The sequence below is a fragment of the Anguilla rostrata genome, chromosome 7 (genome assembly GCF_018555375.3).
Source record: "Anguilla rostrata isolate EN2019 chromosome 7, ASM1855537v3, whole genome shotgun sequence".
Classification (NCBI taxonomy): domain Eukaryota; kingdom Metazoa; phylum Chordata; class Actinopteri; order Anguilliformes; family Anguillidae; genus Anguilla; species Anguilla rostrata.
In genome coordinates this window covers 4,769,652-4,783,355 of record NC_057939.1, presented here as the reverse complement: position 1 = coordinate 4,783,355, position 13,704 = coordinate 4,769,652, and the positions used below count along the sequence as shown (strand labels likewise).

The window sequence follows — 13,704 nt, the reverse complement described above, 5'->3', positions numbered from 1 at the left end:
TGCCTTCGTGATCCTTAATGAAAGTCTCCTCCCAGTACAGGGTCTAAGATTATTTTCTTTAAAAAAATATTAATTGTCTCCCTGTCTTAGAAACTAAGACATAGAATGGAAATCCAAACAGAATGGAAATGGAGTAGAAGGAAATGTCTCTTAACCATTTTTTTTTTAGATTGCAAAATGTATAGCTGAATGACTATGCTGGAACTTGCTGGAAAGACGTGTATTTGGCTGGTTTTTGTTTTACTCGCTGTACTATGAAGAGCTGCAAACAGGAACGGGTCACTTGTCAAATGCTGTCCTTATCTCAGTGCTGATTTACAGTACAATACAATACTATATTGTCCCTCAGGGGAAATTTGTTTTAAACTGTGACATCACAAATACATGATTAGAATGTTTTTAACTGAACGTTCTGATGCTGATGTAACAATTGCTAGTAGTAATTGAAAGCAATGGAATTCTAGAACAATGACTTAGAATGGGGGGGGGGGGGGTCATTGCAAAAAAACCTTCTCTTCTCAGGATTAATAAAGATCCCTTGGTTTGTGGTCTCTGATCTTAGTGGTAATTGGTCATACCCCATTTTCTGGAGCAAATCAAGTTACATCACAGTCTCTCTTCACGAGGTTGGGAAGAGACAGCATTTGAAGTAGCTCGTACGGTTCTTGGCTGTGCAGACCGTACACAATGCAGCTCGAGTTTTCGGGGTCTGTTGTGCGGTGTGCCGGGAAGGCCTTTTTGGTGGGCTGCAGAGAGGCATGGAGATTGGCCTGCATGGATGTTCAGTGGTTTGCAGAGACCTGGGAGCCCTTTGCCGGGCTGTGGTGACGCGTTTGGGCCGAGGGGGAGGAACGGCTGATTAAGATAACACCCTGCTGCTTATTGTTGGGAACATGGCTGGTGGTTAGCCCTTGGTGACCCTCGGAGGCACGTCTTAACGCCCTCTCTCTCTCTCTTTCCCTCCTTTTCCAGACGCTACCAGACTTGAAAGCGGACAACCAGAGGCTAAAGGACGAGAACGGAGCCCTGATTCGAGTCATTAGCAAACTTTCCAAGTAGCCCTGCTCCCCCCCCCCCCACACACATTGCAGCGACCCGTGGCATTGCACATTTTTAGACGTTAATTGCGACAGACATCAGCTACGAGAAGGCTCCCCCACACGCATTCACAGTCACCAGTAGCCCTCCCCTGCCCCCTGCCCCCCCCCCCCCCCCCCCCCCCGCTGGGTTCCTCCACTCCACCCTGCTGCAGTGCAGACAGAGCCGCCAAGTTTACACGCGAGCGAGAGAGAGCCGCACCAGTGGCACATGAAAATATTGTGGGCAGGGACGCCTCAAAAAAAAATATTTAACCAGTAAGCCTTAGTTTGTACATAAAAAAACACTTGCATCAAAAGCTCTCAGCTGTCACAGAAGTTATTTGACACTTTTTTTTTTTGGTGCCACAGTCTTTTTCCTTTTTTCTTGTTTTTTTTTTTTTTAACACAAGCTTAGAAGTGTTGTGTGCTGTGTGATTTCTTCCCGACCGCACCCCTGCTTACCTCTTACGAGTATTTCCTTCATTTACCCGCCCCATGTGACCGAAGCCCCGCCTACTTCCCGTGTAGGAAGTCTCAGCTCTTTAAAGGCTCTGCCACCCAGCAGAAGTCTCCCCAAAGACACTCCCGCCATTTGATTTTCCCGCCGTTTGGACGTTCCGGCATCTCATTTCCGTGCTATTCCGCCTCTTCCGCAACACTGGCGCGCACGCGCACGCAAAATGTTTCCCTCCGCCGATGACTTCGTCTTTGAGATTCTTCCTCCGGGAAGGAAAGTTCTTGCTGTACAGAGCAGGTGGACTGTGGCGGAATTTAAGCTTTCACTTCATGTGCAATACGCATTTTTTTTATTTTTATGAAAATGCTTGAACGAGTCCATCGAAATAGATTATTCAGTTCTTTATCTCCATCGCTTCCCCGTTTCATAGATTTTTTTGTTTTGTTTTTGTTTGGTTTCATTTTCTTTCTTTTTTAAATTTCTAGTGTAGTTGTTGATTTATACCCTGTATTTGTTCACTTTGTTTTAGCAGGTACTGAGTGATGCTGTATATATGTATTGTTTGACACCAGCACATGGCATGCATTTTGGTTCCCTTTGACAAAGCCCGTCTGTTACTATTAAAATATACAATCTCCAGAGGATAACAAAAAGTGTTTTAACTACTTTGTTTTTATAGTCTAAAAGTCATTGAGTTGAGTAGAGCCGCTCTCACCAAGGGGATGGCTATCAGTATTCAGAATCAGTACTGGTCTTGTTTTTTTGTTGTTTTGTGATCAGATTTTTTTTTTTTTTTTTTTTTTAATGTTCACAGTAATTGTGACAAGAATAATATAATTGCTTCACTTCATTTCACACGTTGTATACAGTATCTTTGGATGGAAGATTGCTTTTTTAAGCAGTGGTATATTAGTGTTGTCATTAAATTCTAGGAGTTTTTGAACCCAGTCCTTTTACAATGTCATCGTGCACTGTTAATGCCGCGTGACGAGTCCTGTCCCGAGCAGGAGAACTTACCACTATGTCAAATAAAGACCATGCATCAAAACATATATATTAAATGCATTTCAGTGGCCTTTTAAATTTACTGTAGTGAACAGAGATATTGCTGTAGTTTGCGGATTGTTGGCAGTTTCCTCTTTTTGGTTTTGATTTTCCATTTTACTTTTTTCCCTTTTTTAAAACTTAACGCCATCTTGTAAAATACGTGAGTGACTTCATATTGGCGCACTGTGCTGTGACTACCAACCACTGAGGAGTTGATTTACAAAAATAAGACAATTGTACATTGTAAAGCTTGCATTAGCTGTTGTATTATTATTGATTATATTGTATACTTAAATGTGAATTTATACCCCTTCATAAAAGAGAGAGAGCGCGAAACAAGGTCGTCGTGTCGGATATTTTTAGTTGCAAACGCTGGGCAGTTGTCTTTTTTTTTTTTTTTTTTTTGGCGATAGGTTCCGTGTAGGTGGGAGGTTGTGCTCTGACTACCAAGCTCAGGATATGTCGATGTATAATAATGTAACAACGCGAATGTTCCGGTCATGTACTGATCTTGTATAATTGGACGGAGGGAATGATGGATGCTAGCTAATATATTGTGCATGGAGAATCAGAGGCAGAGTGAGGTTTGGGCGGTTAAGGTCGCGAGCAGTAAAGTTAGGATGAACGCTAGTTCCGAGTGCACGCGCAGACTACGCAACGCTACTGTCCGACGTTTTATTGTTTTATATTAACGTTATTTATTCTTTAAGAGGAGAAAAGTAAAATGACTGGGGCTGTAGTGGTTCTATTGGTAGAGCAGAGCATACCCTTGACGTTGCATGGAACCAGTTGCTGAAACGCAATTATTTTGGAGAAAAAACTGTATTTTGACATATACAAATAAAAAGGAATAAAGTTATGCTTGTATTTTTCTGTTTTTAAAAAAGAAAATGAAAGTCCCCCATGTGCAAGGTGAAAAATTGTAATCATTCCTCATAAATTAATAATATAGGTGTGTGTGTGTGTGTGTGAGTGAGAATTTGTAAATATTTTCTATGTTGTGTATAATATACTTTAAAAAATATCTTGAGAATGGGCATGATTGAAAAAACCCTTGATATACAAGATATTCGATACGGCGAAATTCAGTATGTCAGTTTTTCAGTTTATTTTTTGCTACCAGAAACTTGACTTGCAACTTGCACTTGACAGCTCGTGTAGACGTAAGTAAACATGCTGTTACTTTTGAGGTGTGAAGTTGCAGGTACTTCCATTTCACCTTTTGTAGGACTCAAAGCAATCTAACAATTATACTGTCATTGAAGGATGTGGGAGCTATCGTGTGATTAAAAGCACATATGAAACATCACATATAAGCACCAATGAAATATATGTTCACTAAAAGCAAATAGTCTAATATATTTAATTGTTACATGAATGTCACGGCGGGTATTTTCGGGTATCCGAAATGCGCATTCAGTTTGGTGCCAGTAGATGGCACACGACCCGTCTACAGTTTTTTTCTTTTCTTTTTTTCTTTCTCTCCGCCAGATAATGCTGTTTTCCGTTCAAAATAGGTGCACAGGGACAGTCGTTCTTGTGTTATTGTTCAATGCAGAATGGGTATATGGAAAATTCCAGTAAATAAAACTTTACTGCTGTTATCAGTTTCCCGAACTGTGGTTAAAACGGGAGTGGTCCCCCATCTCACCGGGCTGCATAATTGTTATACTGAAGGTGCCAACGTCGATCTAATTCACATTCTACGGTGTGCAGAAGCCATTTTTCACAGGCGCGCGCGCACAGGTAGTTTTGGAATGCCTGGGAACTGATTGCAATATAGGCCAGAGCCTATTGGATGTCTGAAGCTGTTCACCTTTGTGACGTATGACAAATCTGTGGAGGCCAGAATGTTGTTCAGGTTATTGGTCGCGGCATGTAAGGCGCACACATTATGACTCACTTTACCATCTCTTTACACATCTGTCACCAGTTTGCCAACTACAGTTTTATACGGACACTATTATTTTTAATCCTCCAACCGGGTGTTGCGTTTTCTCCGACTGAATTGCTGGAAACACGCAGGTTTATGAAACCTTTTATTGCCTTTCAATCACTCTAGAAACCGGCGTGGGTGATGTGGGCTACATCAGTGCGTGGGCTATGTGGAAGTTGAGAATCATTTCTGGAGATGGGATGTGCTTCAAGTAAACTGAAATGATGCACCGTAACGATAGTTACACAGTCCAATAATTTTTAAAAAGTATAAATCCATAATGAGATGATTGGTCAACTATGAATGTAAATGTAGGTTACTCTATCTGCAAACTGAACGGTTTTTTATTTGTGACAATATTTTTGAGTCTGGAGAACTTAAAGGATTCCTAGCACCTTCAAAACCTAATGCGCATCTAGATTAACCCGTGAGAATAAAGAATAGACCAGACAAGGCACATAGTTTTACCTCTACATCAAACATGGGTTGTAGTGAAAGCTGGTTTGCAGGATTTGTGAGTGCGAATATAATGAGCAGGAATAGTGGGGAGCGGTTTTTAATGCTTGGATACGGTTTTAACAGGATAGTTAAGCGAGTGTAAATCCAACGCGCACTACGCGTATTTTCGATCACACTTTGGATTTGCCAAAATTCCATTTAACACTGCGGTTTCTCCTTTTGAAACGGGAGAATTTCGCCCCGGGCTCCGGGGCTCGAGCAACATGGATGTTTCGGAACAGCCGGCATGAAATTACCTCTTTGGAAAATCCACTTAGGGTTTTGCATCGCTGCGCTTTAATTAGTGAGGAGATGTGTGCAACTGTGGGCATTTACAGCGTTGACAAGTTCATTTCTCCGCGCGGCGTAGCTACATTCCCCTGTCCCGCTTCTTCCCTCGGCACGGCTCTTCCATTCGCGAGGACATTTCTGGAGATGTATTTTCATCTCGTTCACCGCGTCGAGAGTGGTGGCTAAAAAACTTTCCAAATCAAGCGTGTACGTCCCGAGGGCACGATTGAGAAAGGAGTCCTGCATTTTTTGTTTGTTGTTGTTTCTTGTTTTTTTAAGCAAGTCATTTGTATGGATCTTTTTTTTAAATGGGAGTCGTTTGGTGGTGGCAATGTAATGCCGTTCAAAAGGAAAGGAGCGGCTCACTGAAGCCAAATGAATCCCAGCTGAATGAATCATGCAGCCAAATGAATCCCACCTGAATGAATCATGCAGCCAAATGAATCCCACCTGAATGAATCATGCAGCCAAATGAGTCCCAGCTCCCTTTACTGTACCTGTTTGTTTTTCTGCTTGCTTTCTTCTTCCGGATAGGTGCAAGCAGTGTGCCACATCCCCGCTGTTATGCTCCCTAATAGCTTCATAAACCAAATTAATCCTCATAAAATCTATGACTTTTACATTTGGTCTGCTTAAAAATGTAATTCAAGAGTATGTGCAACTGGAAGACCACACATTTCACTCCAATCAAAACAGGACATGTTTTGGTTGGAGTGAAATGTGGACTCTTGCTCCATTTGCTTAGTCCTAGAACTGTATACTTATCACAAGGCTAAAACTGTATGTTAATATATCTTGTATTAGTAGCAGGTGCAGAAAGAATATTTCAGAAGTCTTTTTTAATATAATTATTGGCAGAAATGAGTATTATGTGCCCAGATGGCTGAAAATAATCATTTAAGCTATACACTTGAAATCATAGTTCTTACTGTCTACTAAAATGTGCGATGCAAACGAGTGTGATCCACAAAGACATATATACAGTAAATGCATGCATGCATACTTGCACATGCGTTCATATATTGGAACAAATAGGTTTTTTTTTGTTTTACTTTTACACTGCACTGGATTTTCTCTTGATTTCACAGTGTACCATATCACAACTTCAATCAAAACAGGGGGGAAAAAACACTTCACTTCTTACTGAACATTGTGGCCCAAGCTCATCATGGTTAATTACATTTTCAACCTGGTTCACTGCTTCTATCAAACTCGTCTGCTTTTTGTGATTAGAAGTCACTCGTTAAATTGCGACTTTATAAAAACGGTCAATCAGTTGACACGGAGCAGCTTCATCTGAGCTTAATTGAGTTCACCGTGCTTAAATAATATTTGGGGATAAGCGGTGGTATGTGCTGTAATCACATAAAGTCACGCAGTTAACTGGTATTTTTCCACTTATCGCGCGGGCGATTTGCAGTGCATTTTGGTCTGGTTCGTGTCTCGCTCAAAATGTGCATTCCAAAAGCGGTTTGTCAAAATATGGGCTTGACCAGAGCTAATGCATCAATGGGTCTCAACACTGGCGCACGGCAGGCGGGGCATTAAAAATAGAACCGGCAGAGATGACAATAATAGAAAATGAATGGTTTTAATTATAGTCGCCTGTTCATTGTATTTAGTTTTTTTTTCTTTTTTTTTCTTCTTCTTCGTGAGAGAGAGCCTGAGAACGCGGAGCACTAGTCATTTCTATTTTTATTTTTTGTCTTCTCCTCCCTCAAGGTGTGAATGATCGTGTGTGAGTGCGTGTCAGGTAACGCACAGTTTATTCATTGCTTTGCCCTTGTACGGCTCTACGGTGGAGGCATGTCTGTGTCTGGGGTTTGTACAAACTCTGGCTCCCCAAGTTCATCCTGGTTCCCACATAAATATAAATATATATATTTTTTTTTTTTTTGCGGAATATAGCAAGCATATGCTGTAAGACTGAATGCAAAGAATATGTCAGAAATGCAGACTAGAGTTGTTATGCTTGTCATATTAAAGGACAAGACTTGGATCAAAACAGGTGAGTGTCGCACTCAATATTTGTTTACTGGAAGCAACATGTAAAGCAAAATTGTGAATTGCAGGCACCAGATTATGGAATGGACCCTTCCAATTGGGTTGCCTGTGGTTCTTTACTGAAAGTGAAAGGAAGCGCACTTTACACCCCAGGAACACTGAAAATAATTAAACCAGGTGTGTCGACCAGATATTTACCCCCAGCAGACGCAGCACGGCCATGAGAGGCCGCAGGTTTCCCGCTTATTTCATCGTAATTGCGTCGAGCTGTTCTCCCGAGGCTTGCTTCTGAAAGACGAGCAGACCGCTCTCCCACTGACAGCCGAAATACACAAACAGACCTGCGAGAGTCACTTCTCCCCCCGTCCATCTAATTTTCTGCTGCAGTTAGATTGGAATTATTATTGGCGCGGTGAAATTTAGAGCGGCTGATTTCAGTGCCTGGGGCTTGTCAGAGAGACCAGAATTTAAAAAATATAATATATATATTTTTTAGAGCTTATAATTTATTGAATAAATATCTGTCGGGATGTGAAGGAAATTTAATCAAATATGAACAAAAATGTTCTTGAAAAAATTAAAATAAAATACATACTGCATCTATCTATTGGACCACAAAGGAATTCCACAGAGCCTCATCCCCCCAGTGGATGGGGGTCCATGGCAGGGGTGCATATGATTTTCGGGACTGAGACCAGGATGTGGGAGTTCCACAGAATGATGGAATACCATTTAGTGCTGAAAAACCAGGTCACCAGATTCCAGACGTGAAGCCGACAGAGAGGTTACGTTGGGACACCAATTGATAGCAAGTAATTTTGAGTACACATGTTCATATACTGTCTGAAATCAGAAAACCTTACAATCATTTTTTTTTCCAATGGTGCCTACTTACAGTAATGGTTTAATACCACCCTCCCCACATCACCACTTTGGTATTTTAATCTTCAAGATGCTGAGGTTGACGTTCATGCTTCACAGTTGGAAGTTAAAACTAGCAACCGCCCCCCACCCCCCCCCCCCCCCAAATGCAAACACCCCCGGACATGGGTGTGCACACAACTCATTACACAAGTAAAAATAACAATCGGAAGTGTTTATAAGGATTACAGCATGTTTGTGCAACGGGACACCACAGCCCAGAGCAGTACATTTAAAATAATTAGACCAATTAAACCACTTGAGTAACTCACAGGCCGAATTCAGAAGTTCCTTTGACCCTCCTACTGAGGTGCGCTGATGCTCTTTGGATGTGATTCGCTGCACGTCCCGGACAGATGCCTGTACAAAACAAAAAACAGATTATGATCCCAGCATGCAACAGTCCCTCAGTGGCCTGACCCACGCTGAGTAATTCTCCTGGTCAGGAAGCTTTCGAAAGGGATGGTGGGGTAGCCTGTAGAGCACTGTCCACTCATTACGAGCTGCGACGTCGGCGGTTCGAGTCCGACCGCGTGACCTTTGTCACGTATCTCTCCCTCTCTCTTCCCTCGTCCTTCCTGTCTCTCTGCACTGTCCTGTCCAATAAAGCTGAAGAGCCCATAAAAATATTTAAAATAAAATAAAAAGATGGTATGTGGTGTGACACGATTAAAACAGAATTGTGTGTCAGTGAAGGGCTGTCGTCACATTCTTGCTCCTAGCGAACGTGATTTATTTATATTCAGCAGTGAAGTGATGGCTCCCTGCTGAATGTAAAGAACAGCATGACCGTTACTGCTCCACCTAATGACCAACGGCACGCAGGCATCGTTACACTACACTACATTTATTTGGCACTTTTATCCAAAGTGAAGTACAATAAGTGCATACCGAAGGTCATCGGCGCAATTAAGGGGTAAATTCTTCCAAAGCTATGCCTGGATTTTGGCCGACTGATTGACTCATGTGATTCATCCAGGTTTATCTCGTTCGTGTTATAATGCTTACCCCCAGATCCCGGTCAAACACACTTATCCAGGCTAAGGGCATATGCAATTCAAAGTAGTTTTCAGCTTCAGCCAAGATGTGCGCATTGTATTCTACTAATTAGTGCACATAGCCCTTGTGAAGAGTCTGTCATCATTATATGATGTAATATTTATACTTGTTGTTGCGAAATTGTGTAAACGTTACAGTATGTGTGCAGCTCAAGGTCTCCACAAGCTCTGGTGCGTAAGTATTTTGCACATAGACCAGCTAATTTCCCTCCTAAAATGAAAGCGAATAAAAATCATTTAAAAAACATTTAAACCATAAAACAAACATTTTTTTCCCTCTAGCACAAAAGGAATGGCTACTCCCTCTTTCCTGTGACTTTCTCTCTCTCTCTCTCTCTCTTTTAGTTCTGTCATCTCTTTCCGCTGGCTTTCCTTCCTTCCTTTCTTTATCTGGGCTCGTTTGTTTTGGCCTGTGATTCGGCTCCACAGCAGGGGGGGGCGAGGCCTTTTAAAGAGCACGGATTTGTGCAGTAATTTGCTCTAACAAGGCCGGGATGGCTGCAGACACAGTTCCGTAATGGGCGGAGTGCTCAAACCCCCGACAGTGTCTCGTTAGCGACTGCAAAGCTAATTTCAGCCTGCTGCATGTGTGCAGGAGCCTTCAACAGAGAGCTAGCGGCCCGGAATTGCTATCATAGGATGTTTTTTTTTTAAGCAGGGTGTCCGGTATTTTTTTTTTTTTTTTTTTTAAACATTGCATGAATGATGTCATAAATACCATGCATTCCATGCAAACTGGGTTAGCACTTAGCCGGGCTTAAGCTTGAAACGATGGTGTCAGAAGGAAATGCTCAGTCCAGGAAGTAAATACAGATGAGCCAGTCATCTTAAAGGAAAAGATTACCCCCTTTTGATGAAGGTGTTGTTATTATTTATGATTATTGTGACAGTAATAAATAGGCTACCATATATACGTAGCTTTATTCATCTTCATGAGCTTTAAATTGAACATTAAAACGGAATTCTGACACACACGGTGCCAATGAAGTTTAATCAACATCACTGACCTCATACACTGGCCTGGGAACGTCACATTGGGACTTCCCTGTCATTCACGGCCTGCTGTAGGAAAAATATGGGGAATTCCTAAGAAGGAACTATGGCCTGAAAGCCATTCTTTTCATTTCAACTGAAGAAATTAATGATTCAACAGTTGGGGGAAAAAAAATGAGTGTGGTTGTTCCTTGAACGATCTGGTGTGAAGCAATCAGCAGCTGCTAAGTTAGCCAGAGCTTATTGATTGTCGGAGAGCACGCTCCGTAGTATGTATATTTGAGATGTACTACAGAGTCCATGGTAACGATGGTAAGCGTATGTGAAAGAGGTTGCAGTGACCCATCGGATGGCCTGGTGGGAACACATTGTGCCTCATTCATGAAACATGCGAACGATCACATTCGATTGTTTTGACTGTTTCCTCATGCTAATCACCTGGAGAGGATTGCACGTAAAAGTAACAGAGTCAGCATTTATCGTCTCGCACACCTGGGATAGGCACAAAAACAAAGGTCTGCACGTGTGTCATGAATCCCGTGTTGGTTTCTCACTGGAACATTTTTAAGAACAAAAATAAGAATGATTTAAGAAAGGCCGCTTTAGGTATACAATTAGCATTTATGCATTAAACTGAAACGCGAAGCAATTTTGTCTGTGGTAATTCCCGTGAAAGGCTGGTTTATTTCACTAGTAATCACTTCTAAAAGCATTTATGAAACTCATTCAGATTCCTTGTTGTACGATTGTGCACTTAGTAACACATCAGTTTCAACCAGTGCCTCCGGAACTTATTTTCACCTTTATAAAGGTGTTCTTTCACCCAAGTCAGACAAATTTCACAGGCACGTAATATTGTGGGAGTTCTTACCAACTTCCTTCTCGTGGGTAATGTTGCCCGTCCTTGTTTTGGTCTTATTTCCCCCCCTCATAACGCACATGAAGCCTGTGAGTCATGGTTTGAGTGTCACAGCTTCTGCCGGGATGGAGTCATTCTTCTGATTCTTCTCCAGACTAGATTTCCCCTCCATTAATGTAGCAGGAAGCTTGTCTGCTGCTCCAGCCACAGTTGCACAGTTTTGGCAGGGGGAGATAGCGGGGGCACGTTTGCCTCTCTCATGGACGTCTGAAACTACAGCATCGGGGGGTTTCTAACTCGTAAGATCTCAAAAGAAAAGGATTGTTATTGCCAGCACTAGGAGAGCAAAGACTTTTTTTTTTGTCAAGTGCTTCCATTTACACTTTACTGCGCCAAGTTTAAGATTATGCTCCTCAGAAGAGCTAAGTCTCATATCTTTAAAGTCACCGTGGGATGCATAAAAACTGCTTGAGCAAGAGCGCTCATTATACCGGTTTATATTTTGATATAAATTTTGGACTGAAGCAAGGAGAATTTTGACAATTTTATGGTTGGGCTGTTATATGGTTTTCGAGTCACTGGAGAATGTTCAGTCCCAGCTCTGTGCCATTCTGTTTGGCTTACCCTTCCATCATATAATATACTGGCTACGGTAAGCAGGGCACTTGACCCAAATTGTTTCAATAAATATAATACTGCACGAAATGATACTGCGATGAAATAAAGACTGTGTCTCTCCTTCCAAATCAGCTCTTCCACAAAAAAGTAAATACAATATTGTTAAATATAATAAATACAAGAAAAACATAATGCTGGTGCATAGTATGTAATAACTGACTCGTGGAATTCGTTTTTCTCAGTTGTTTGCACATTAACACTGGAGTTAGAGACACAATGACAAAACTTGGAAGCTCAGGTAGCAACTCCACATACCAATTCTGCAAAAATGCAAACGCGTTTCTTTGCTTTTCACTCTAACTGAAATTCTGTGGCACACGTTTTGAGGCACAGTTCTCTAACTTTGGCATAATATTCATGAATAAAATCTTCTGTTTTCACATGGAACTTAAATTAATTAAGAATAGGCCTCATGGACTTTGCATGGGTGAACATTTGTTGCTTAATTGTTCAATCATTAATCAGCGATTTAGCAATGACAAAACTAAAGGTGACTCTTGACTCCTGTGACCAGACAGAAACCGATGCACACACACACACACACACACACGCACACATGCAGTTGCCATATCAATAACAAAGTAACATTTTTTCAGTGTAAGGTTTGCTTTTGTTTACAGTGGATGGCAGTTTGAGGCTCTGAGTTTGTTCTGGATATATATGATTTTTCAACTTATCCAGCGTCCTCATCACCCGGACTTCTGGACTGGGACCTTGGTGAGTTAAGAATCATTTGTATTTTACTGCTACCTGTAATCACAATTCCCCCCAATCCACAATCGCAATCTACCCCATCCTCACCCCCACACCGCCCACCCCCCCCCCCTTCCCCCCAGACCAATCAGATTTTATATCCTGTGCATGTCCCTGTATGAGTACTTAATATTGAGAAAGTAATTTAAAATATTTGTGTTTGTGTGTTTTAAATTTGAGTATAATTACATTGTAATCTTTTAAAGCAGGGTACTGTACATAAGTAGTAAGACTGAAAAGGCATAAACCTACTGATAAGTTTTTCAGAGTAGTGTTTTCCATTCATCGCAGTGTTTTCCACTGTGTACATCATGCAGTGTGCAATTACTTCTTAGAAATATCTATTTCTCATGATGGTGTGTGAATCATTTGAATACAAAATTCCATTTTACCGGGACATGACATGGTTTTGAATGCAGTGTTTCTTTTTGTAAGCGATTTGCGGAGTTTTGCATTTTTATTTATTTTTTTGCCTGCGTTTTTTGTTTTGTATTTAGTGTTTTGAGAAAACAAGGTTTTAGAAACGTCGTCCCAACAGTGGACGAGAAAATATCAAGCCTCCCTTGTAGGTGGCACTTCATTTGCACAGATTAAAGTGAAATTGTTTGCTGGCTTTAAACCAAGAGCTATGCAGTACTTATCAGTCACTTGTGTGCCGCTGGAATGCTAAGTGGGTTTCAGCCAAAATGGAGCACCGTCCACGTATCTGTGAGGGAGAGGTCCGCATATCTGTGAGGGAGGGGTCCGCGTATCTGTGAGGGAGAGGTCTGCATATCTGTGAGGGAGGGGTCCACGTATCTGTGAGGGAGGGGTCCGCGTGTCTGTGAGGGAGGGGTCCACGTATCTGTGAGGGAGGGGTCCGCGTGTCTGTGAGGGAGGGGTCCACGTATCTGTGAGGGAGGGGTCCACGCATCTGTGAGGGATAGCCGCTTTACTCCCTTCACACTTCAGCTTCCTGGAAGCAGCTTTGGAAAAATGTGAAATATGCAGCTATATTTTCAGCAACGACCTCTGTACCTAAGACCAGATGCTAAATTTAGGGCCTTGTTCAAATGCCAGCCAGGTTCTTCAACCCCCCCCCCTCCTCTCCCTCTTCCTTTATACCTTTTTTTCCCCACCGTGCTGGGGGG

At 41.9% G+C, this 13,704-nt stretch overlaps 1 protein-coding gene across 1 annotated transcript in view; it reads left to right on the top strand.

Annotated features, from left to right (window-relative positions):
• Positions 1-3,442, top strand: part of ppp1r12a (protein phosphatase 1, regulatory subunit 12A) — a 61,666-nt gene extending 58,224 nt beyond the window's left edge. The window contains exon 27 of the mRNA XM_064342027.1: positions 973-3,442. Coding sequence (XP_064198097.1) covers positions 973-1,059 — 87 coding nt within the window. The 3' untranslated portion in view covers positions 1,060-3,442. The remainder of the gene's footprint in view (positions 1-972) is intronic.
• The last annotated feature ends 10,262 nt before the right edge of the window (positions 3,443-13,704 follow it).